This window comes from Pristiophorus japonicus, chromosome 1 (assembly GCF_044704955.1).
Source record: "Pristiophorus japonicus isolate sPriJap1 chromosome 1, sPriJap1.hap1, whole genome shotgun sequence".
NCBI lineage: Eukaryota > Metazoa > Chordata > Chondrichthyes > Pristiophoridae > Pristiophorus > Pristiophorus japonicus.
Genome location: NC_091977.1, coordinates 523,395,548 through 523,418,585, shown reverse-complemented (window position 1 = coordinate 523,418,585; position 23,038 = coordinate 523,395,548). Strand labels below are relative to the sequence as shown.

At 42.8% G+C, this 23,038-nt stretch overlaps 1 protein-coding gene across 4 annotated transcripts in view; it reads left to right on the top strand.

Moving 5' to 3' along the window:
• cep192 (centrosomal protein 192) overlaps nt 1–23,038 on the top strand; it is a 174,284-nt gene that overhangs the window by 52,507 nt on the left and 98,739 nt on the right. For 2 of the 4 annotated variants that reach the window (XM_070896513.1, XM_070896505.1), the window contains exons 14-21: nt 6,174–6,323; nt 6,429–6,493; nt 10,627–10,842; nt 11,108–11,234; nt 13,709–13,842; nt 14,024–15,260; nt 15,878–15,977; nt 19,197–19,311. In XM_070896513.1, coding sequence (XP_070752614.1) covers nt 6,174–6,323; nt 6,429–6,493; nt 10,627–10,842; nt 11,108–11,234; nt 13,709–13,842; nt 14,024–15,260; nt 15,878–15,977; nt 19,197–19,311 — 2,144 coding nt within the window. The remainder of the gene's footprint in view (nt 1–6,173; nt 6,324–6,428; nt 6,494–10,626; nt 10,843–11,107; nt 11,235–13,708; nt 13,843–14,023; nt 15,261–15,877; nt 15,978–19,196; nt 19,312–23,038) is intronic. The other 2 variants (XM_070896521.1, XM_070896530.1) reach the window with 2 other exon arrangements.

Genomic DNA, 23,038 nt, shown 5'->3' with positions numbered 1-23,038 from the left:
GCATACGGGAATGTTTCTTAGAACAGTATGTAACAGAGCCTACAAGGGAGCAAGCCATTTTGGATCTGGTCCTATGTAACGAGACAGGAAAAATAAACGATCTCCTCGTAAAAGATCCTCTCGGAATGAGTGATCACAATATGGTTGAATTTGTAATACAGATTGAGGATGAGGAAGTTGTCAGAAACGAGCGTACTATGCTTAAACAAAGGGGACTACAGTGGGATGAGGGCAGAGTTGGCTAAAGTAGACTGGAAACAAGGACTAAACGGTGGCACAATTGAGGAACAGTGGAGAACTTTTAAGGGGTCTCTGCTTTTTACCATATATAAAATAGCTTGGAGGAAGTAAGAGTTGTTTATCAGAGTTTGCAAATTGCACTTAAGTTAGGAGGCACAATAAATTGTGTAGATGGGAGCAGAGATTTATGAATGGACATGGATTAACTGAGTGGGCAAAATTATGGCAGGTGGAGTTCAATGTGGTGAAATGTGATGTCATCCATTTTGGATCTGAGACAAATCTGAATACTTAATGGTGAGACTAGGAGCTGTGGAGGGGTAAAGTGATTTGGGTATCGATGTGCACAAATCATTAAAAATTAGTCCACATGTACAAAAAGCAATCAAAATGGCGAATAGAATGTTCATTATTTTAAGGGGGTTGGAATGCAAAAGTGAGGAAGTGTAGAGAACTTTAGTCCGACCCCATCTTGAGAATTGCAGTCGGATTTAGGTCACTGCACCTCGATAAAAATGTATTGTCCTTGGAGGAGGGTACAGTGCAGATTCACCAGAATAATACTGGGGCTTTTGAAGAGTTAAATGGAGGACAGGTTGCAATAACTTGGTTTGTATTCCCTTGAGTTTAGAACATTGAGGGCTGATCAAATGGAGGTGTTTAAAAGCCTCTGCTCTGCTATTGAATTCCTTCCCCTTGGCTACCAAGCCAGACCTCCTTCCAAGGTTCCCTCGGCCCTAGTTCTGATCGTACACATTTTTCGAGTTTATCTCGTGCCCCTTCTGAACTCATCTTGTCCATGGAACCCACTTTCTGCTACCGGACCCTATTCCCACTAAAATACTAACCACTTGTCTTCCCTTTCAGGCCCCTATGCTAGCTGGCATTGTAATTAATACCCTCTCGTCTGGTACTGTCCTTCTCCCTTTCAAAACACACTCCTCATCCTCTCCTCAAAAAAACAAAACCGCCTCTGTCCTTGCAAACTACTCTGCCATCACCAACCTCCCTTTCCTCTCAAGTCCTTGAAAGTTTTGTTGCCTTGTAAATCTGTGCCAAGCTTCCCTTACTTGGTTCCACTCTTTACTACAATCGTTGCATTTCCATCAATGGTTTCTCTTTTACCTTTTTGGAATCTCCCAAAGATCCATCCTTGGCCTCCTCCTCTTCCTCGTACTGCTCCTGGATGATGTCATCCAAAGACATGGTCAGTCAGGTTGTACATGTGCACCACTGACGCCCAGCTCCCTTTACTACCACATTCAATGCATCCATTGCCTCTGTTCATTCAGAGGCCGATATCCAGACTTGAATGAGTCGAAATTTCCTCCAGTTAAACATTGGGAAGTCCAAAGTCATTGGGGCCGAAATTCAGGGTCTCGGAGACCCGTTTAATGCCCGTTTGTGACAGCCGTTCTAAAAAAATTGAATGGCCGCCGCTTTGGGGTCAGCTGGCCGACCTGGCCTAAATTCAGGTCAGGGTTTTTTTGACCTGGACTCCATCCCGCCCGAGTGGTTGCACCACCAATTTTAATCAAAATAAATACTTGCCTCCCGATTATTCAACTGAACTCATCAATCCCCCGCCGCGTGGTGCGCCCGGCAGGTTTTTCTGCCGGTACACCATCTCCGCACTGTGCGGCCCGGCAGTGTGGCGGCCCTTAAAGGGGAGGGCCCAGTGCCGCGGCTGCAATAGAAACATTTTTTGCCAGCTGACTTGCCGATTGGCTGACAAAATACTGCACCTGGGTTCAGCCGGGCCACCAACAAGCAGCTTGGCAGCCCGGCTGGCCTGGCCGAAACCCTCCATGGTGGCCTGGTGGCCAAAGATTAAAAAATGATAGAAAATATCCCCTTTAATGGAGAGGAGAGAGCGTGGTGGCGCACATGCGCTGTGACGTCACCACGACTCCTCTGCTGATTGACAGCAGCGGAGGCCCCCGTTCGACCCATTTTCAGCCAATCAGCCGAGCTTTCAGTCTAAGGCCCACCCCCATTACGAGTCATTTCCTGTGGGATTTTGAAAAAATTAATAAGTCCTGAAAATGGCTCTACCTACCATACCAAAGATTCCAGCAATAAGTACCATTATAAAAATCTTTCTGGCGCACCTGAATTTTGACCCCATTGTCTTTGGCCTTCGTCATGAGATCTGTACCGTTACCACTAATTCCATCCCCTCCCCCTGGGTACTGTCTCTGGTGGAACTAGACTTGAAACCCCAGCATCATACTTGGGGCCCAAGCTGAGCTGATCCTGCATCCACTTTATCACAAAGGCTGCCTACTTCCACCTCCGTAACCTTGTCCACCTCTGCTGCTTTATCTATGCGTTTGTCAGCACCAGACCTGATTATTCCAATGCTTTCCTGGCTGGCCTCCCATAATCTGCTTTGTGAACATCAATTCATCCAAATCTCTGCCTGTCTCCTATCCCAAATCAAGCCCAGCTTAACAATCACTCCTGTCCTTGTTGATCTACATTGGCACCCGGTTCCTCAAAGCTCCCTGTTTAAAATCCTCCTCATCTTGTTCAAATCCCTTCTTGGCTATGTCCTTCCCGACCTCGATAACCTCCTCCAGCTTTACAATGCCCCCAACCCCCGACCACACCAGAACTCTGCGTTTATCTGATTTGTGCGCACGCCCCTTACTTTGCCACAATATTTGTGGTCATGCCTTCAGCCTTCTGGGCCCCTTGCTCTGGAATTCCCTTCCTAAACACCCTCTCCTTCCTCTTAAGACCCTTTTTTTAAAAACCCACATCAGACCAAGCTTTTGATTGCCCCTCCTAATATCTCCTCCCTCAGATCAGTGTCCATTGTTGTCTGATTATGAATCTAAAGCATCTTGAGATGGTCTTCTTACAATAAAGGTATGAAATAAATGCAAGTTATTGTATCTAATAGTCTTAAAAGACGGCAAAGGTTGTGGATAGACTGCTACTTTCACCTTAATGCAATGGCGTAACTTTGGAATTCGGACTTGATTTTACTTCCAAATGTATGAATATTGGGAGGTCCCCTCATGTCAGCCTTCTCCCACCTGGGTTTGCAGCAGTTAGCATGCCATGATATGAATACATTTTTAAAACGGGCCGGTAATTTATTCTATCCGCTAAGCACTTCCAAGGAGCTCCAAGGAATTGGGCAGAAAAAGCAGCAAACCTGAGGACTGGGAGAAATTTAGAAGTCAGCAGAGGAGGACAAAGGGTTTAATTAGAAGGGAAGAAATAGAGTATGAGAGGAAGCTTGCTGAGAATATTAAAAACTGATTGCAAAAGCTTCTATAGATTATGTGAAGAGAAAAAGATTAGTGAAGACAAACATAGATCCCTTGCAGTCAGAATCAGGTGAATTTATAATGGGGAACAAAGAAATGGCAGACCAATTGAACAAATACTTTGGATCTGTCTTCACGAAGGAAGACACAAATAACCTTCTGGAAATACTAGGGGACCAAGCATCTAGTGAGAAGGAGGGACGGAAGGAAATCCATATTAGTCAGGAAATTGTGTTAGGGAAATTGATGGGATTGAAGGCTGATAAATCCCCAGGGCCTGATGGTCTGCATCCCAGAATACTTAAGGAAATGGTCCTAGAAATAGTGGATGCATTGATCATTTTCCAACAGTCTATTGACTCTCGATTAATTCCTATGGACTGGAGGGTAGCTAATGTAACACCATTTTTTAAAAAAAGGAGGGAAAGAGAAAACAGGGAATTATAGACCGGTTAGCCTGACATCAGTAGTGGGGAAAATGTTGGAATCAATTATTAAAGATGAAATAGCAGCACATTTGGAAAGCAGTGATCAGTCCAAGTCAGCATGGATTTATGCAAGGGAAATTATACTTGACAAATCTTCTAGAATATTTTGAGGATATAACTAGTAAAGTGGACAAGGGAGAATCAGTGCATGTGGTGTATTTGGACTTTCAAAAGGCTTTTGACAAGGACCCACACAAGAGATTGGTGTGCAAAATTAAAGCACATGGTATTGGAGGTGATGTACTGACGTGGATTGAGAACTGGTTGACAGACAGGAAGCAGAGAGTCGGGATAAATGGGTTCTTTTCAGAATGGCAGGCAGTGACTAGTGGGGTGCTGCAAGGGCTCAGTGCTGTGACCCCAGCTATTTACAATATACATCAATGATTTAGATGAAGGAATTGAGTGTAATATCTCCAAGTTTGCAGATGACACTAAGCTAGGTGGCGTTGTGAGCTGTGAGGAGGATGCTAAGAGGCTGCAGGGTGACTTGGACAGGTTAGGTGAGTGGGCAAATGCATGGCAGATGCAGTTTAATGTGGATAAATGTGAGGTTATCCACTTTGGTGGCAAAAACATGAAGGCAGAATATTATCTGAATGGTGGCAGATTGGGAAAAGGGGAGGTGCAACGAGACCTGTGTGTCATGGTACATCAGTCATTGAAGGTTGGCATGCAGGTGCGGCAGGCGGTGAAGAAGTCCAATGGCATGTTGGCCTTCATAGCTAGGGAATTTGAGTATAGGAGCAGGGAGGTCTTGCTGCAGCTGTACAGGGCCTTGGTGAGGCCTCACCTGGAATATTGTTCAGTTTTGGTCTCCTAATCTGAGGAAGGACATTCTTGCTATTGAGGGAGTGCAGCGACGGTCACCAGACTGATTCCCGGGATGGCAGGACTGACATATGAGAAGAGACTGGATTGACTGGGCCTGTATTCACTGGAGATTAGAAGAATGAGAGGGGATCTCATAGAAACATATAAAATTCTGATGGGACTGGACAGGTTAGATGCAGGTAAAAATGTTCCCGATGTTGGGGGAGACCAGAACCAGGGGTCACAGTCTAAGAATAAGGGTTAAGCCATTTAGGACCGAGATGAGGAGAAACTTCTTCACTCAGAGTTGTTAACCTGTGGAATTCTCTTCCACAGAGAGTTGCTAATGCCAGTTCGTTAGATATATTCAAGAGGGAGTTGGATATGGCCCTTACGGCTAAAGGGATCAAGGGGTATGGAGAGAAAGCAGGAAAGGGGTACTGAGGTGAATGATCAGCCATGATATTGAATGGTGGTGCAGGCTCGAAGGGCCGAATGGCCTACTCCTGCACCTATTTTCTATGTTTCATGTTTACTATTGCTTCGTAATGTGGAAACCAGATGTTCCCACATGCGAGCTAACTTTTTAAAAAAGCTGCTCACTGGGGCTGATTGTGGAACTCTGCGTGCATGTGAATACGTACTGTGCTCTTTTCAAAAATGTGGCAGCCAGTGGGTAGTGTCACACTCATGTAGCCAGGTATGCTTTTCACTCTGGACTGACCATGCTGTAGCAAACAATATCGACCACAAGATCTCAGATTCAATTGTGGGTCTCTATCAAATGAACTGATCTCTGCTTGGGTAGGAGTTATCACTATAATTGTCGGAATTTTCTTGGTGAATTTTGAAACTTTGCTCAACCTGCTTGCTGAATAGTATTTTATCTCTGCCAGTATCTGAACAAATTTATCCAATGAGTAGCCGAGCAATATAGATCTGCAGAGAATCTATTTTGATTCTTGATTTGTGCCAAGATAGCAGATCTCACAATTGTGGCAATAGGTATGCTACAGCTGGCTTCAGTGCACTTGAATGTGAAGAGGGGGGAAATTGGTCAGGGTTTCTCCTCTGATCGGAATCCAGCCACCACATCTAAGTGCATGTGTGTGGATGTCAAGTGAGGGCAGTATCTGACTCTGCTTTGATATTTCTGAGTCAAAAACTGCCTTTATTCACTGAGGTTTCACGTGTAGAATGGGTGCAGTAATGGAGGGTTGATGGCACCATAGAATTGTGCCATACAAAGGTTGACATCTTCAGGAAAGGAGCGAGAGAGAGAAAACTGGACATAAGTTTCCTGTTAAGTTTTGTGCACTTCCGCCTCCCCCCCCTCCCTCCTCCTTTGCAGGGAAGCAACCTAGTGTGATTTACGAAACCAAAGACGGGAGTTGGGTGACAGATCTGGCTTATTATTATTCACTGGATAAAGAAGAGGATCAGTTCAATCTGCCAACTGATCTAGCCAATAGTATTCAAGAAGAAGACTTTATAACTGGCAGTAAGATTTTAGCTATTAAACATTTTTAAATATAATTTTGAGGAATGCCGTTCTGATTTTTTTTCTTAGACATGTTTTACTGATGGTTTTTAATGTGTTTTATAGACCAAGCTGCTGCATTGATTGAGGAAGATCAAGAGGAGTTTGAGGAAGAACACAAGTTTATTCAGGTTTGAGAGAAAGTTATTGTCATGTATGTAACACCACTGCATTACTGTATACACTCAACCTAGATGCACACCTTGACCACAAGGGGTGAACTTGTGGGAGACACTCCTTACCTGATCTCACAAGTATAAAAGAGGAGGTCCCATGCAGGGTCACCGTCTTTGGAGTCCTGTGAATAAAGAGTTACGGTCACAGTGACCTTGTCCCCAGAATGTGCCTCATGTGATTTCATACTATAAAGTGAGGACTTTACAGTTATTCTGTTCTTCATGCTAATGAAAACTTGCAAGACATCAAGGCTAGTGTAAATGCCTTTGAAAGTTAGTTAGATATGGCCCTGACGGCTAAAGGGATCAAGGGGTATGGAGAGAAAGCAGGAAAGGGGTACTGAGGTGAATGATCAGCCATGATCTTATTGAATGGTGGTGCAGGCTCGAAGGGCTGAATGGCCTACTGCACCTAGTTTCTATGTTTCTATGAAAATCCAGGGAATTGGGACTTCCCTTTAAGAACAAACTGAAATATGGAGGCTGGACTCTCTAGAGTAAGAAGGATATAAAAGGCTGACAGAAAATAACACTGACAGAGCATTTATTTCTCGCTACAAGTGCTGAACCAGATTAATGCGGTTGAGAAGTTATGAAGTAAAACGTAAAATCGAAGCGAAAACAACAGATATATCAGAGGTTTGCTTAACTGGCAAATAAATTAAATCTTCTTTTGCAATTTTCTACGCTACTTTAAAATAATTCGCATCTTTTATGAAGCATGAGACAAATTTACACCTGTGCAGCAATGAGAGGATCCACGATCTGGGAAGAAGCTCCGGTATTCATCTGACAGCTCAATGTTCAGAGCCCATCTGACCATGAGCATCAACGCCAGTTGGAACAGACGGTCTTTGAATCAGCAGTATGAAATTATTACCTCTGTCCCGTTCTTGTAGCCTGGTAGTCACATTTTTAAATGTCTGAACAGGGAGAATGTCAAAGACTATATATTTTGGGGTTTCATTCACTCCTTTTTCCCCTCCAACTACTCCTTGTAAGTGAGCTGCAGCACCCATTGTTTGAGAATGAATTTACTTGCCCTGATATCTAGGTACGTCTCGCTGTGCCCAGAAAGCGCACATTTTTTTTAAACAGTCCTTTAGCTAATGTTTCTATCCTGTGCATCTACGGGATTCTCATTTTTATTTACCTGGCCAAATAACACTGCACTCAGCTGTAATTGCTAAAAAGAGTACTTAAATAAGAGAAGCAAGTGAATAATAGCCACAAACTTAATATGTCAACAGGAGTAGTTGAGCTTAAATAGCTGCTCAATACAATGTGTATGAAATTATGAGGTGCCTGGATAGAGTGGATAGGAAGCACATTAGCAGAGAGGTCAATAACCAGGGGGTATAGACTTAAAGTAATTGGTAGAAGGATTAGAGGGGAGTTGACAAGAACTTTTTTCACCCGGGGGGTGGTGGAGGTCTGAAACTCACTGCCTGAAAGGATGGGAGTATATGTCCGCAGATCCCTGAAGGTAGCAGGGCAGGTTGATAAGGTAGTTTTAAAAAGGCATATGGAATGCTTTCCTTTATTAGCCGAGGCATACAATAAAAGAGCAGGGAAGTTATGCTAGAACTGTATGCAACATCTCTTATGTTCTAACACTAGTTAGGCCACAGCTTGAGTACTGTGTGCTCATCTGGTCACCACATTATGGGAAGGATGTGATTGCACTAGAAAGGGTGCAGAGAAGATTTCCGGGGATGTTGCCAGGACTGGAAAACTTTAGCTATGAGGAAAGATCGGATAGGCTGGCATTGTTTTCCTTGGAACAGAGGAGGCTGAGGGGAGATTTATTTGAGGTGTATAAAATTATGAGGGGCCTAGATAGAATGGATAGGAAGGACCTATTTCCTTCAGCAGAGGCATCATTAACCATAGATTTAAAGTCGTTGATAGAAGGATTAGGGGGGAGATGACGAAACATTTCTTCACCGAGAGGGCAGTGGGAGTCTGGAACTCGCTGCCTGAAAGGGGAGGCAGAAACCCTCATCACATGTAAGAAGTACTTGGGTGTCCACTTAAAGGGCCCAAATTTCAGGCCGCGCCTAAAACGGCGCAGCCCGGACTTGGGCGCCCGTTTTTCGCGCCACAAAATGCGCCTAAAAAAAAACCTCACCTATTCTCCGGCTCCCTGCAGGTCCTCTGGAGCTGGGCATGACGCAGCATGAGCTGTGGGGGGGCGGAGCCAGGTCCCTGCACTGAAAACAGTGCCGGGACCTCTGCACATGCGCGCTACAGTGGCCGCGCATGTGCAGTAGCTCTAGGTGCCTGAAACTGGGAGGGGCCCGAAGCACGCAGCCCCTAGCCCAAGCCGAATGGCCTCACTGGGGCTGTATGGATAAGACTCACCTCCCACCCGACCCGACTTGACTCCCGCTCCCCGGACCCGACCCTACCTCTGCCCCCCCCCCCCCCCCCCCCCCCCCCTCCTCCTCTCCTTCTTTCTTCCCCTCCCCCTCCCCTCCTGCTGTCAGACAGAGAGATAGAGACACACACACAGACAGAGAGATAGAGACATACTGGGGGGGCCGTCCCAGCACACTGTTGGAGCACTCCCAGTGCTGCAGTCGGTAAGTAGAAAATGTTTTTTTTTTTTTGATTGATGTATTTATCATTTATTATTGATGATGGCTCTTTATTTTTAAAACTGAAGTGTTTAATGTTTGTAAACTTCCCTTTAAACCCCCCCCCACCCCCCCTCCTCGATACCTACGCCTGATTTTCTCAGTGTAGACAAGGTTTTTCTAAGCGTACAAAAATCTACACATACTCCATTCTAAGTTAGTTTGGATTAAGTTTTCACTGCCTTAACTTTCAAAACGGGTGTAAGTGGCTGGACACGCCTCCTTTTGAAAAAAAAAATCTGTTCCAAACTGAAACTGTTCTAACTGACTAGAACTGGAGCAAACTCAATGCTGAGAATTGCAATTTCTAAGATACTCCATTCTAAACCAGTTGCTCCAAAAAAACAGGAGCAACTCAGGCTGAAACTTGGCCCCATTGAGCCGTATTAGACTGGGTAGCCCTTTTTCGATCGGCATGGGCCAAATGGCTTCCTTCTGTGTCATAATTGTTCTATGATTCTATGAGAGGTAGAATCGCTCATCATGTTTAAAAAGTACTTGGATATGCACTTGAACTGTCACAAGCTACAAGGCTACGGACCAAGAGCTGGAAAGTGGAATTAGGCTGGATATCTTTTATCGGCCAGCACAGACTTGATGGGCGAATAGCCTCCTTCTGTGCCGTAAATTTCTATGATTCTCTGAATCGCAATGAAAATAAGTTGATGGTGCCATGGTCCCCAGTTGATTGCAATCATGTATCGTGCTATAGCACTGCTAATCTTGCATTGAATGGTACTGTTGCCTCGTAAAATTCCAAGAATGCCTGCTTGCTGTACAGGTGGCGCTGTAACTTCACATCCTATTGCAGTAAACAGAGTGGTCGATTTTTCTCCCCTCGTTCACATGGGGAATGTTTCCAGTTCTCTGCCACCCTGGCATTACTGCAGAGCTTTCCAGGTGTTGGGGGTGGGAGGAGAAGTGGATTGCTTGCACCTATAAAATTCAAGGGTCAAGCGTAGCTATGAGGTTGGCTAGGCTAATGATTAGAACATGGAAATTCACCAGCTGTGGTTATATGCCTGGCTTAGCACGCTGCACAAGCCTCATTGAAAACACCAGATAAAGTGATTTGAAAAAAGCAGAATTTAAATAACTGTCAAATTCAAAAAGCTTCCAAACATCTTAATATTTTGTATCTGAAACAAGGGGCTATTTTTCCAAACAATTAGCTAGCAACCAATGAATAATTGTAACAATGTATTGTGTTAATCTGGGATAAAAACAGAAAATGCTGGAAATATTCAAGCCAGGCTTGTGGAGAGCGAGAAAAACAGAATTAATGTTTGAAGTTGATGACCGTTCGTCAACCTTTCTACTGCCTGGCATCCATGAACATAACTAAAAATTGTATCTACAGTCAACCAAGTGAGTGCTAACATATTGAGACATTTTATTCATCATCACTTGAGGTTCATAATTTGAAGTGTCTGCTCACCTTTGGTACAGGAGGATAAAATGGTCATGGCGTTTACAGATGGGACATTTGGAAACGATTCATGGAAGCTGCCATCTGATAGCAGCAGATTGCTGTTGAGAGCTTCGCAGGCATCATCTGATATGCAAGGCGATGAGACTTATCTCCGTCTCACTTTGGGAGAATTCTTTAGTCAAAGATCAGAGGCTCTTGGATGTCTTGGGGAAGAAAACAGTGGCATAAAACGGGTTAGTTCAAGGTTGGAGTACATGTATATAATTTTTTAAAAATGTAAATGCAACAACTGCATCAGGCTCCAATTGAATTCTAGTTTCATGTTTGTGTTGGGTAGAATCTTGATCAATTTGCCTTAGACTATTTGGGCAACCATAAGACATGCTCCAAAGAACTTGTTTGAAACTAGAACATATAATTAAACTTCTGTTGTGTATGTATTTTTCCTTTAAAAATTTATGTTGGTAATAATTCATGACTAATTCCCAAATCTGCCAGCCTTCATTTGGATATGCCATAACGTCACCAGAACAGAGAGCACCTGTTGCTTTATTGACACCTACTGATTTGTCGCAAGTCCAGGATGAAACCGGGCAATTTTGCAATGATGACACATTTTATCCAGGTAGAGTAAAACCTAAACTTTTCTTTTTGCAAGTTGAATATTCTGTAATAAATGTCCATGTGATCACAATGATCAGTTTTGACAGCACAAATAAGGAGAAACTGGTTCCACTGGCGGGTGGATCGCTAACCAAAGGACATAATTGGACAAAGAGCCAGAGGGGAGATGAGAATTTTTTTTTTAATCCAGCGAGTTATGGTCTGGAATGCACTGCCTGAAAGGTGGAAGTAGATTCAGTAGTAACTTTCAAAAAGGAATTGGATATATACTTGAAAAGGAAACGTTTTCAGGGATATGGGAAAAGAGCAGCGGGGTGGGACTAATTGGATTGCCCTTTCAAAGAGTTGGCATGGGCACGATGGGTCTTTTTCTATCCTGTAAGATTCTATTATTCTAAGAATTGTGCATTAATAAGAGTGATCAGTAAGTTTTGTTTCTTTCCCCTAACTTAGCATAGTATATAAATACCTTACTTTTCTATCCCATATACCCTTTCCTCCCTTCCTCACATTTTGGATGCTCAGTTTCAGAATATAGTGGCATCTGGTTATAAAGGTTGATTTGGTCATTAGTCCAGTGATCACTAAGTTGTCTTAATAGGCAGTGTTATTGTACATTTAAAAAAAAAAAACGGCTCATGGAATTTTGGCCTTTATCTCGAGGGGCATGGAATGCAAAGGGGTGGAAATGTTATAGTTGTACGGAGCTCTAGTTAGACTCCATCTGGAGTACTGCATTCAGTTCTGGGTACCACACCTCAGGAATGGGCAGAGCGCAGATTCACCAGAATGATACTGGGGCTGATAGTCAAGTTGAGGCCAGGACATGCTGCACTAGGCTTGTAGTTCCTTGAATATAGATGTTTAAGGGGTGATCTAATTGAGGTGTTTAAGATGATGAAAAGATTTGATGGGTAGATAGAAACGATTTCTTCGAGCAGGGGAGTCCAGATCAAAGGGGCATAACCTTAAAATTCGAGCCAGGCCAGTCAGGGGTGATATTAGAAAGCACTTCTTCACACAAAGTGTAGTGGAAATTTGGAACTCGTTCCTCCAAAAAGCTGTTGAGGCTGGGGGTCAGTTGAAAATTTAAAAACAAATTAATAGATTTTTGTTAGGCAAGGGTATTGAGCGTTATGGTGGGTAGATGGCATTAAGATACAGAACAGCCATGATCTGGTTGAATGGTGGAACAGGCTCGAGGGGCTGAATGGCCCACTCTTGTTCCTATTAAAGAAAAGGACAGGAAATGGGATTACTGTTTTTTAATCTGTTCTTGGGATGTGGGCGTGGTATTTATTGTCCATGCCTAGTTTTCCTGAGCATTGAGAATTAACCACAAAGTGGATAACTCTTTCAGTGTACCTGTGCAGGTGTGATGAGTTGATTAGCCTCTTTGTGCACTGTAAACTTTAATGATTTCAGGAATCATCAGAACCAAATAAAGGTTGTCTTAAATGATGATTCAAAATTCCTCTCCAATCTCAATAATGACCAGACAAGCTCCAGGAGACCTGATGACGCACCTACCTTCACAGTGTAGCTGCTAGCCACTCTCAGAAACTCGTTCAAATCCCTTTTTGAATACTTGCAGTGAATCCACATTCGCTGCACATGCTGGCAACTTATTCCAGTGATCACTGACTATTCGAAAATAAGTACCTCCTAGCATTTAACTTTATTCTTTATAACTTATACTTGTGTGTCCTGGTCCTCCTTAACCTATCCAGTTTGAATAGCCTATCCTCTTGGACTGAATTTAATCCTTTTGTTATTTTAAAGGTCCCAATGAAATCGCCTCAAAGTCTATGCTTTTTTTCTAAAGTGAAGCATCCCAGCTCTTTCAGCCTATCCTGATAACTGAGGACTCAAACTAGGTGTCAATCTAGTGGCCCTCCTTTGATTGATTTGCAGGGCTTCTTTATCTCCCAGTATGAAGGAATCAAAATGCCCTTCCAATGTTCCATTTTGTGGCTCGGCGAACAGTGCAAGGATTATTCTTCAGTTAGTGATTTTATTGGCATTGTAAAGCAGCCATGCTAAACTTCTCGTGCTACGTGTAAACTGTCAGTTGGTGTGTGAGTAACTCATCTGAACAAACATGAGTGTAATATTCCAGCTATTCCTCCTCGTTTGCATTATGTACCAACTTGAAGCACGTTGCCCACCTTGAGAAGGATTCACAGAACCAGCTGCATTCGACATGTGCCTGGTGGAAATTCCGCAAAGATCCAATATGCGATTATCATAAGGTGCCTGCAGAATGACATTTCTTGTTTTGTATAAACTGAATTCATACCCGCTTGAAATTGTCGTCATAACTTCTGTTTTAAAAATGTTACATAATTCACCATTCACCCAGCTAAGGAGGTTATGTAATTTGATGATGTTGTGGTGGATTCTTCTGTTGCGTGGTATTCTTGGTTTAGAACAAAAGCATAATTTTGTTCATAGAACATGTGTGCTTTTATGCAGATGACCTGGAGCACACGCAGCAAGAAACTCCAACAGAATTTTCTACTACATTACTGATTGATAAGCAGACTGGGAATGACACATTTGAAATCAACAGGGAACCAAATTCAAATATTCACGTGAATGAAAGTGGGGTTAGTGCCATTTTGTTATTTCATTCTTGCATATTTAAACATTACATTTAGATATGCTCTCTTTTAAATGTCACTAACCTGCTGAATAAAATGTTTAGCATGCAGAGAACATCATTTGTATATTTGGTTTAAATTGTACTTCAGATAATAAATGAATGTGGCTAAAACCTGTCTTTTTTAGAATACGGAACTTTTGAGTTTGCATCTGAAAGCTGAACAACCTCTACTATTGAATGGCACAGATTCAGTCTTGAGTATAAGTACAATTGCTTCTGCCATTGCTGATGCCTCTGTGAGTGCCGATCCTGCTCAGCTAGCTGCTATGATTTTGGAGCTTTCTAATAAAAACAGGAAGAAAAATGAGCCTACATCAACTAGCGGAAAACCAAGTGTGCAACTGAAGGACCAGAAAAGCAATGTGATCAACGATTTAAATGCTTCTGTGGAGAAAAACCGTGAAAAATCTGAGACCAGTGAAAGTAAAGTTTTGACATTTGAATTTAAGCCACTGTCAGAATCTCTTTCTGCTTACAGTTTAAATTCTGTTGAGTCATCTGAAAGTTCCAGGAATCCTCACAGCACATCAAATTCATTTTCAGGGGAAGCTATCTTGACTCGTGCCAGCAAGCAGGACAAGAAGAAAATATCTCCTTCAAAAGAAGGGCAATTTAATGCTATTGAAACGGGAAGTATCGCTGAGTCAGATGAAACTCGTCAGTCAGTCAAATCGGTTCAGGGCAAGATCAGAGCACATAGTCAGAATGGCCACGCAAGTGAAACTTGTATACTTGAGACTAGCAAATCTCTTGGCCTCAAACATGGTGGCAATAAGTTTACCGATGTGAAGTTAATAGTAAAAGAAGGATCTTTTGATAACCGAGTTATTTCAAGTGGAGGTAAAGCCAATGAAATGCCAAACACGAATGCTATAACCACAGCAGTGGAGAAACAAGGCAAATCTGTTTTAACTGGCTCTTCTACACACAAAGTTTGTCTGGCAGAGAATAAATCCACCTCAGATAAAACTCTATGTAAAACAAAGAGTGAAAGCAGAAAAGGAATGACACAAAAAGCCATTGAGGAAAGATCTTCAGAAATCTCATCTGACAGAATGTTCAGGGCAGAACAGAAAAAGTTTAAGGTGACTGTTTCTTCGCAGCCCTCTGCTGTTCAAGGTACGGCAACAAGTAATTCCAGTTTGCATTGTCCAAAAAGACATACTGTTGGACCTGTGGAGCAAAGGTTTAAGGAATCAACAAGTGAGACCGTACGTGACAATGACCGAGAAATGCAAGCAACTTCAAAACTGCAATTGGGAAGACATGAGCGAGAAAGCTCAGATCGCCATAGCCAGGAAAAGAGAGTCAGCTTTGAACAATCTAATCATGCCTTGGCTGCACCAAAAAACAGTGAAGCTGGTAAGCCATTGTTTAATAATATACCTATTGCTTTATAATGATATTGACCACTATAATTAAAGAATAAATTTCCATTTTTCTAGGGATATCTTTTTAGAACTACTGAACGCAAGGAGGTCACTTAATGAATCATTTGGTGAATGTATTTATTTTCAACGGATCAAGTGTGTGTATTATGAAGTATAATTATTTTTAGTAGTTAAGCAATTTTTACACTCCATTTATTTTTTATGCCAAAAATTACATGCTTTTGAAGTAATTTATTTTACATGTACTTTTGGTGTAACCCATTGATGATCAGACTTGAAATGCAGAGGTTAGCTTTATAAAACATTTTAGTGTAGAAAATAACTACTTTGGGAATTCTGGAAAGAAATCACAATGAACAGCTTCTATCGTAAACTATTTGTTGCTGCTAGATTAATTGGATGAAGTGAGACATGAATTCTAAACTCAGTGATGGGTAAGCTCATCTCTTACAACTCTGGTGTTGTGCACTGGTGCTCTGTTGCATTTTATCACAGCACTGTTTTAATACTGAAGTTGAAAAATCATCTTAATGGCAAATATGTGCATAAGTTTTAACTGATGAAATATAGTTTTCCTTCATTTATAAGATCACGGATCTGCACCAGATCAGCTAAGTTTGAGGCCATCAACATCTCCATTGACTCATTCTTCACCAAGCCAAGTAACAGAAGTACAAATTGCCACAAGGTAAAAGAGATTTTCTGTTGTATGTCCCTGCTTGACTTTATGAATGTGGTTTCGGTGAATTCGCTAGATGTTGCAGTTAAACAAGATCACCTGCTTGAAACATGTCTAATCAATCAGCCTCCTTATTCAGTAGAATATTGGCATTAATTTATAAAAAAAAATACTTGGCAACATTTTCCTAAAGTCTCTGTTCAAACACAATTTCATTCTTTTGTATTGGCACGGACACGATGGGCCGAATGGCCTCGTTCCATGCTGTAAATTTTGATTCTTCAGAATTTTTTTTGCTGTACCCATAAGTGAGAATTCTGGTAGGACCAGCTATGAATTGCTTCCCCAGTTATTCTGCAGTCCTAGCTCCCTTTATCAATCTACCCACTCTGGGTTGCTAATTGTTCTGTCCATGATGTCATGAATGGCCTAGTATGGAGGACAGATATAGGCCTGCACATTTAATGTCTAATGACTAAATATGGAGATAAATGTTTGATATTTTCTTTAAAATATTTATGGATTTTATTTTATTTATCATCCGTGTTTTAATGAAAAATGGGGAACTTCTTTGAATAAGAAATAACCTTTCTTTTGCTCCCCCCCCCCCCCCTCCCAACACACATTTTGTCTCCTTAACAATATTTCTGTAGAATATCTCTGGTTGATTTGCAAAGAGCCACTTCAAAATAGGAAGAACTCATCTCTGATGGCTCAGTTGATAAATTTAACACTGTATAAAGCTGAGCCATATACAACAGGAAGGTTCCATATTCCATTTTGGTTTAGATGCTCTTGTGTGTCCGTCAGGGCCTGGTGTCTCTGGACTTGGGAGAGGAGAAAATCCACCAGAGTTCCTGCTTGTTTGCTATCCAGTGCCCCAAGCTGGGAAGTGCAGGACTGTGGACAGGATCTGGTCAGCTGTGATCCTTTTTGCCTCTTTCCCCAACAGCTTGCCAGTTTGCACCATGTTGGTTCACACAGTAATAGACACATGGGTAAGGTACTGAAGCTTGGCCAGCTTCTGTGAAAACGCAAGCTTCAGGAAAAATGGGGGAAAATTGGTGACAGAAAAATAGCTGTTTTAATGTTATAGTCTTACCTGGCTCTTAGAATTGTGTAGACTGCCATGGACCAGAATATTTCTGCGCATTTTTCAAAGCTGATCAGACTGAGCATATAGATGTGCCATAATCTTAATGATCATATCTTTACTTGAGGGTTGTAATATTTGAGAGACTACATAAACAACAGAATCCTTATTAACATATTCTGTAATTAAAGATTAGAATCAAGCCCGATGAATGGAGTCAATATTGAGCGAAGTCATTGACCAGTTAATTAATTCACAACATAAGAAATAGGAGCAGGATAGGCCACCTGGCCCCTCGAGCCTGCTCCACCATTTAATAAGATCATGGCTGATCTGATCATGGACTCAGCTCCACTTCCCTGCCTGCTCCCCATAACTATTTATCCCTTTATCGCTCAAAAATCTATCTATCTCTGCCTTAAATATATTCAATGACCCAGCCTCCACCACTCTCTGGACCAGAGAATTCCATAGATTTACAACCCTGTGAGAGATGAAATTCCTCCTCATCTCAGTTTTAAATGGGTGGCCCATTATTCTGAGACTATGACCCCCCACTAGTTTTAGTTTTCCCTATGAGTGGAAATATCTTCTCTGCATCCACCTTGTCAAGCCCCCTCACGATCTCGTGTTTCGATAAGATCACCTCTCATTCTTCTGAACCACAATGTGTAAAATCCCAACCCACTCAACCTATCTTCATAAGTCAAGCCCCCTCGTCTCTGGAATCAACCTAGTGAATCTTCTCTGAACTGCCTCTAATGCAAGTATATCCTTCCTTAAATACGGAGACCAAAATTGTACACAGTACTCCAGGTGTGGCCTCATCAATATCCTGTACAGTTGTAGCAGGACTTCCCTGCTTTTATACTCTATCCCCCTTGTAATAAAGGCCAACATTCCATTTGTCTTCCTGATCACTTGCTGTAACTGCATATTAACTTTTTTTGTGTTTTATGCACAAGGACCCCCAGGTCTCTTGCCTGCAACATGTTGCAATTTTTCTCCATTTAAATTATAATTTGCTTTTCTATTATTTCTGCCAAAGTGGATAACCTCACATTTTCCGACATTATACTCCATCTGCCAATGTTTTTCCCACTCACTTAGCCTGTCTAGATCCCTTTGCAGATTTTTTGTGTCCTCACAATTTGCTTTCCCACCTATCTCTATCAGCAAATTTGGCTACATTACACTCTGTCCCTTCATCCAAGTCATTAATATAGATTATAAATAGTTGAGGACCCAGCACTGATCCCTGCAGCACCCCACTAGTCACTGTTTGCCAACCAGAAAATGACCTATTTATCCCGACTGTTTTCTGTTAGTAAGCCAATCCTCTATCCATGCTAATATATTACCCCCAACCCCGTGAACTTTTATCTTGTGCAGTAGACTTTTATGTGGCACCTTATTGAATGCCTTTTGAAAATCCAAATACATCACATCCACTTATCCCACCGTTCGTTACATCCTCAAGAATTCCTACAAATTTCTCAAACATGATTTCCCTTTCATAAAACCATGCTGACTCTGCTTGATTGAATTATGCTTTTCCAAATGTTCCACTACTGCTTCCTTAATAATGGACTCCAGCATTTTCCCAATGACAGATGTTGGGCTAACTGATCTATAGTTTCCTGCTTTTTGTCTGCCTCCTTTTTTTTTATTCGGAGATAAATCTAATTTAATTTTTTTACAAGAAAACCATTCTCCTAATGGTTTTGTGGATTAAGGCATTGCCTGGTGTAGCATTAAGCCATACAGAGCAGAGTCGCAGGTTCATTTTTGATCTTCATTGAGTTAGCTAAGCTCAGTAGTCGGAGTGCCACAATTGACCTGCTGGGAAGTGTGCACTTTGTCCAAGGATTAGATTGGGGCCAGTTACAGTGCCCTGAAGGGTGAATACCCTGCTGACATTCGCTGTTGAGGCTCTTGTGAAGAAGGGCCACTCTGTTGAGTACTGGAGATCTACTAGTGTCCAAGGAACCATAGAACTTGGGACTTCAGGAGAGGAGTGCAAAAAATTGGAGGAGAAAAGGGGAACAAAATTACCAGATTCCTGCATTGATGATTTGTTAGCTTAATTGCAGAGCTGATTTTCTATTCCTTAAACTACATCTTTACTTTTTCAGCAGTTCATCCTCTTTGACACACTCCAACCCAAACCTTAGCAGACTGAGCTATATATCTGGTGTTGAGGCAATACTGCAGAACAGCACAGCCATTGACAGTCCATTGAATCTTACGGTAGGAGAAAGCTCTGGAATCTTTTACTTAACAAACTGTTTTCCTAACTGAAACAACTTTATTTTTGTAGTGTCTTAAACGTCCAAAGCTGTTTCACGAGAGCGTTACCAAACAAAATTTGACACCGAGCCGCATTAGGATATATTATCATAGGCAGTCCCTCAAATCGAGGATGACTTGCTTCCACGTCAAAAAGTTCACAGGTGTTTCAATGATGGATCTAAAATTCCAGGTCCGAACTGCGTCTTGAAGGGTGGAAGATGCCTGTGCTTGGACTTTTGTAACATGTGGTGTCATTGCCCACTAGCCATCACACTGGCTTGACAGAGCTAGGTTTTGGTCTAGTAGCAAGGATTAACCAAGACGACTGGAGACCTGCTCTGCTGCACGGATCTAGTGCGCACACATCGCAGTGTGGGCTGGCCCGTGCTGCCCCTTGGCTCTTGCCTCTTCTGGGCCCCGAAGTTGCGCTTCTCCTGGGCCCCGATCAAGTCCCTCTACAATCTCTCGCCGCTTCTTCGCCCCGACCTCGCCGCTTCTGCAGTACCTGCCCACGCTTCAATCACTGACCTGGACCTTGATGACGTCGCTCTTCACTGCTGTTGCTCTCCTGCTCCAGCACACGTTGCTCCCTGGAGTGGTATGCTGCCACGCTGCTCCTTCCGCTCCCCGGCCTGCTCCGATGGTGCTCGGGGGCCGCACAGACTGCTGAGCTAGGTTGCCACGCGCTGCTCCTTCTGCTCCCCTAATAAGGATATATTAGGACAGGTGACCAAAGCGGAGAGTTTTGGGAAAGGAATTCTAGTGCTTCAAGCCCAGGCAGCTGAAGGCACAGCTGCCAGTGGTGAAGTGATGAAAATCGGTGATGTGCAAGAGGCCAGAATTGGAGGTGTGCTTAGATCTTGGAGGGTTGTGGGGTGGAGGAGATTAGAGATGGGGAAGGGTGAGGATTTGAAAACAAGGATGAGGATTTTAAAATCGAGGTATTGTCGGACTAGGTCAGCGACCACAGGGTGATGGGCTTGGTGTGAGTTAAGATACAGACAGCAGAGTTTTGGATGTGCGCAAGTTTATGGAGGGTGTAAAGTGGTAGACTGGCCAGGTGAGCATTAGAATAGTCGAGTCAAGAGGTTCGAAGGGCGTGAATGAGAGTTTCAGCAGCAGATGAGCTGAGACAGGGGTGGAGATTGCATCTTAAGTTGAAAGTAAATAGTTGAACTAAGTAGTAATCTCTCAATGTTAGGATATTGCACTAATGATTTCTGGAAGGCATTTCAAAAACAAGATTCACAGATCACAATTTATGATCATTACACAAGGAAAACTTTTCAATTAGAATCACTTGTTCAAAGAAACAAACGTAGGAAGCGGGATCAAAAAAGGTGCTAACTGCTATTGAAGTAAAAATATACTGACTAAATGGGATCTGAAAACCAAAAACAGATTAACATTTCAATTAGATACCATTATTTAAACTTGAGCTCTGATGAAGGGTTTCTACACTCTCTATTCAGATGCTGATATGTAAGCTATGTATTTGCAGCATTTTCTGTTTTATTTTCAGTTTCTTTATTGTCTCTATTGTGTGTATGTATGCATGTTTGTGCATGTACAAAAATATTTTAAAATGGCCTCTAGCTTTCATACAAGTAAGATCATAGGCACAGCTGGTAAGGCTCAAAATGACTTGAAGTTTATGTAATCCAGTGGATGATTTTCAGGTAGTTTGAATTCACCCATAAACAATTAAAAATCAGCTGGTGGTTTTGATCTCAGAACATTAATAGTCAGAATTCATTTCAGTGGAAAACCTGAATTCCAACTGTTTAATGTCTTGTTGAGACTACCAAGAAATCTTAAAGCCTAGTAGGTTTTGATGAGGTTTTGTCCGCCAAGTTAGGTGGAACAGTAAATAGTGTAGATAGGAGCAGAAAGTTGCAATGGGACATTGATCGATTAAGTGAGTGGGCAAAACTGTGGTAGATGGACTTCAATGTGGGGAAATGTGAACTTTTGAACTAAGTAAGATCAATCAGAGTATTGTCTAAATTGGGAAAATCTGGGAACTGTGGAAGAGCAAAGATTTAAGGGTCCAAGGACACAAATCACCGAACAGCTAGTGGCAAGAACAAAAATTAATTAAAAAGCCTAATGGAATGTTGGCATTTATCGCAAGTGGGCTGGAATACAGCAACAACTTGTATTTATATAGTGCCTTCAATGTAATAAAACATCCCAAGGCGCTTCACAGGAGTATTCTAAGGCAAAAAATTTGACATCGAGCCATATAAGGGGATATTAGGGTCAAAGGTAGGTTTTAAGGAGCGTCGTAAAGGAGGATAAAGAGATGGAGAGGATTGCAGAGCTTGGGGCCGAGGCAACACAAAGCACGGCCACCAGTGGTTGAAACGATTATAATAAGGGATGCTCAAGAGGGCAGAATTAGAGGAGTGCAGATATCATGGTGGGCGAGGGGGGTTGTGAAGGTCGTGGGGCTGAAGAAGATTAGAGATGGGGAGGGTCGAGGCTGTGGAGAGATTTGAAAACTAAGATGAAAATTATGAAATCGAGGCATTGCTTAACCGGGAGCCAATGTAGGTCAGCGAGCACAGGGGTGCTGGGTGAACGGGACTTGAGTTTTGGATGACCTCAAATTTATGTAGGGTTGAAAGTGGGAGGCCAGCCAGGAGTGCATTATAATAGTCAAGTCTAGAGGTAACAAAGGCATGGATAAGGGTTTCGGCAGCGGATGAGCTGCTGCAAGGGCGGAGATGGGCAATGTTGCGGAGGTGGAAATAGGCGTCTTAGTTATGCTGTGGATATGTGGTTGGAAGCTCATTTCAAGGTCAGATATGACACCAAGGTTGTGAACAGTGTGGTTCAGCCTCAGACAGATGTTGGGCAGAGGGCTGGAGTCAGTGGCTAGGGAATGGAGTTTGTGGCGGGGACCGAAAACAATGGCTTCAGCTTTCCCAATATTTAATCGAGAAAATTTCTGCTCATCCACAACTGGATGTCGGATAAGCAGTCTTAACAATTTAAAGACTGTGGAGGGGCCGAGAGTAGTGGTGGTGAGGTCGAGCTGGATGTCGTCAGTGTACATGTGCAAACTGATGCTGTGTTTTTGGATTCTGTCGCTAAGGGGCAGCATGAAGATGAGAAATAGGAGGGGGCCAAGGATAAATCTTTGAGGTCACCAAAGGTCACATCATAGGTGGTCCCTCAAACGAGGATGACTTGCTTCCACGAGTTCACAAGTGTTTCAATGAAAGCCCCGATGTTCCAGTCCTGAGCTCCAATTGAGGGGGTGGAAGATGCCTGTGCGTGAATTTTTTTAACGTGTGGTGCACTTTGCACACCAGCCACCACACGGGCTTGACAGAGCTAGGTCTTGGTCCAGTGGCAAGGATTAAACAAGATGACTGGGGACCTCTGTTGCACGGACCCAGCGCGCACAGTGTCGGCTGGCCCGTGTTGCCCTTGGGCCCTCGCCTCTTCTGGGCCCCGTACCCATATCTGTCGCACCTCCGCTATAAACACTTGTCGCTCATCCGCCCCAACCTTCCCACTCCTCTGTACCAGGGCTCTGCCGATGTTCATGCCCACGCTCCAAAATGGTGACCAGGTTTTTGATGTCACCCAGTCGCCTATCTCAAAATCCTTGGAACAACTCTTGCTGGAGGTTGAAGTGGTATTCCGCTCCAGCTCTTTAATAGCCTGACCTGTG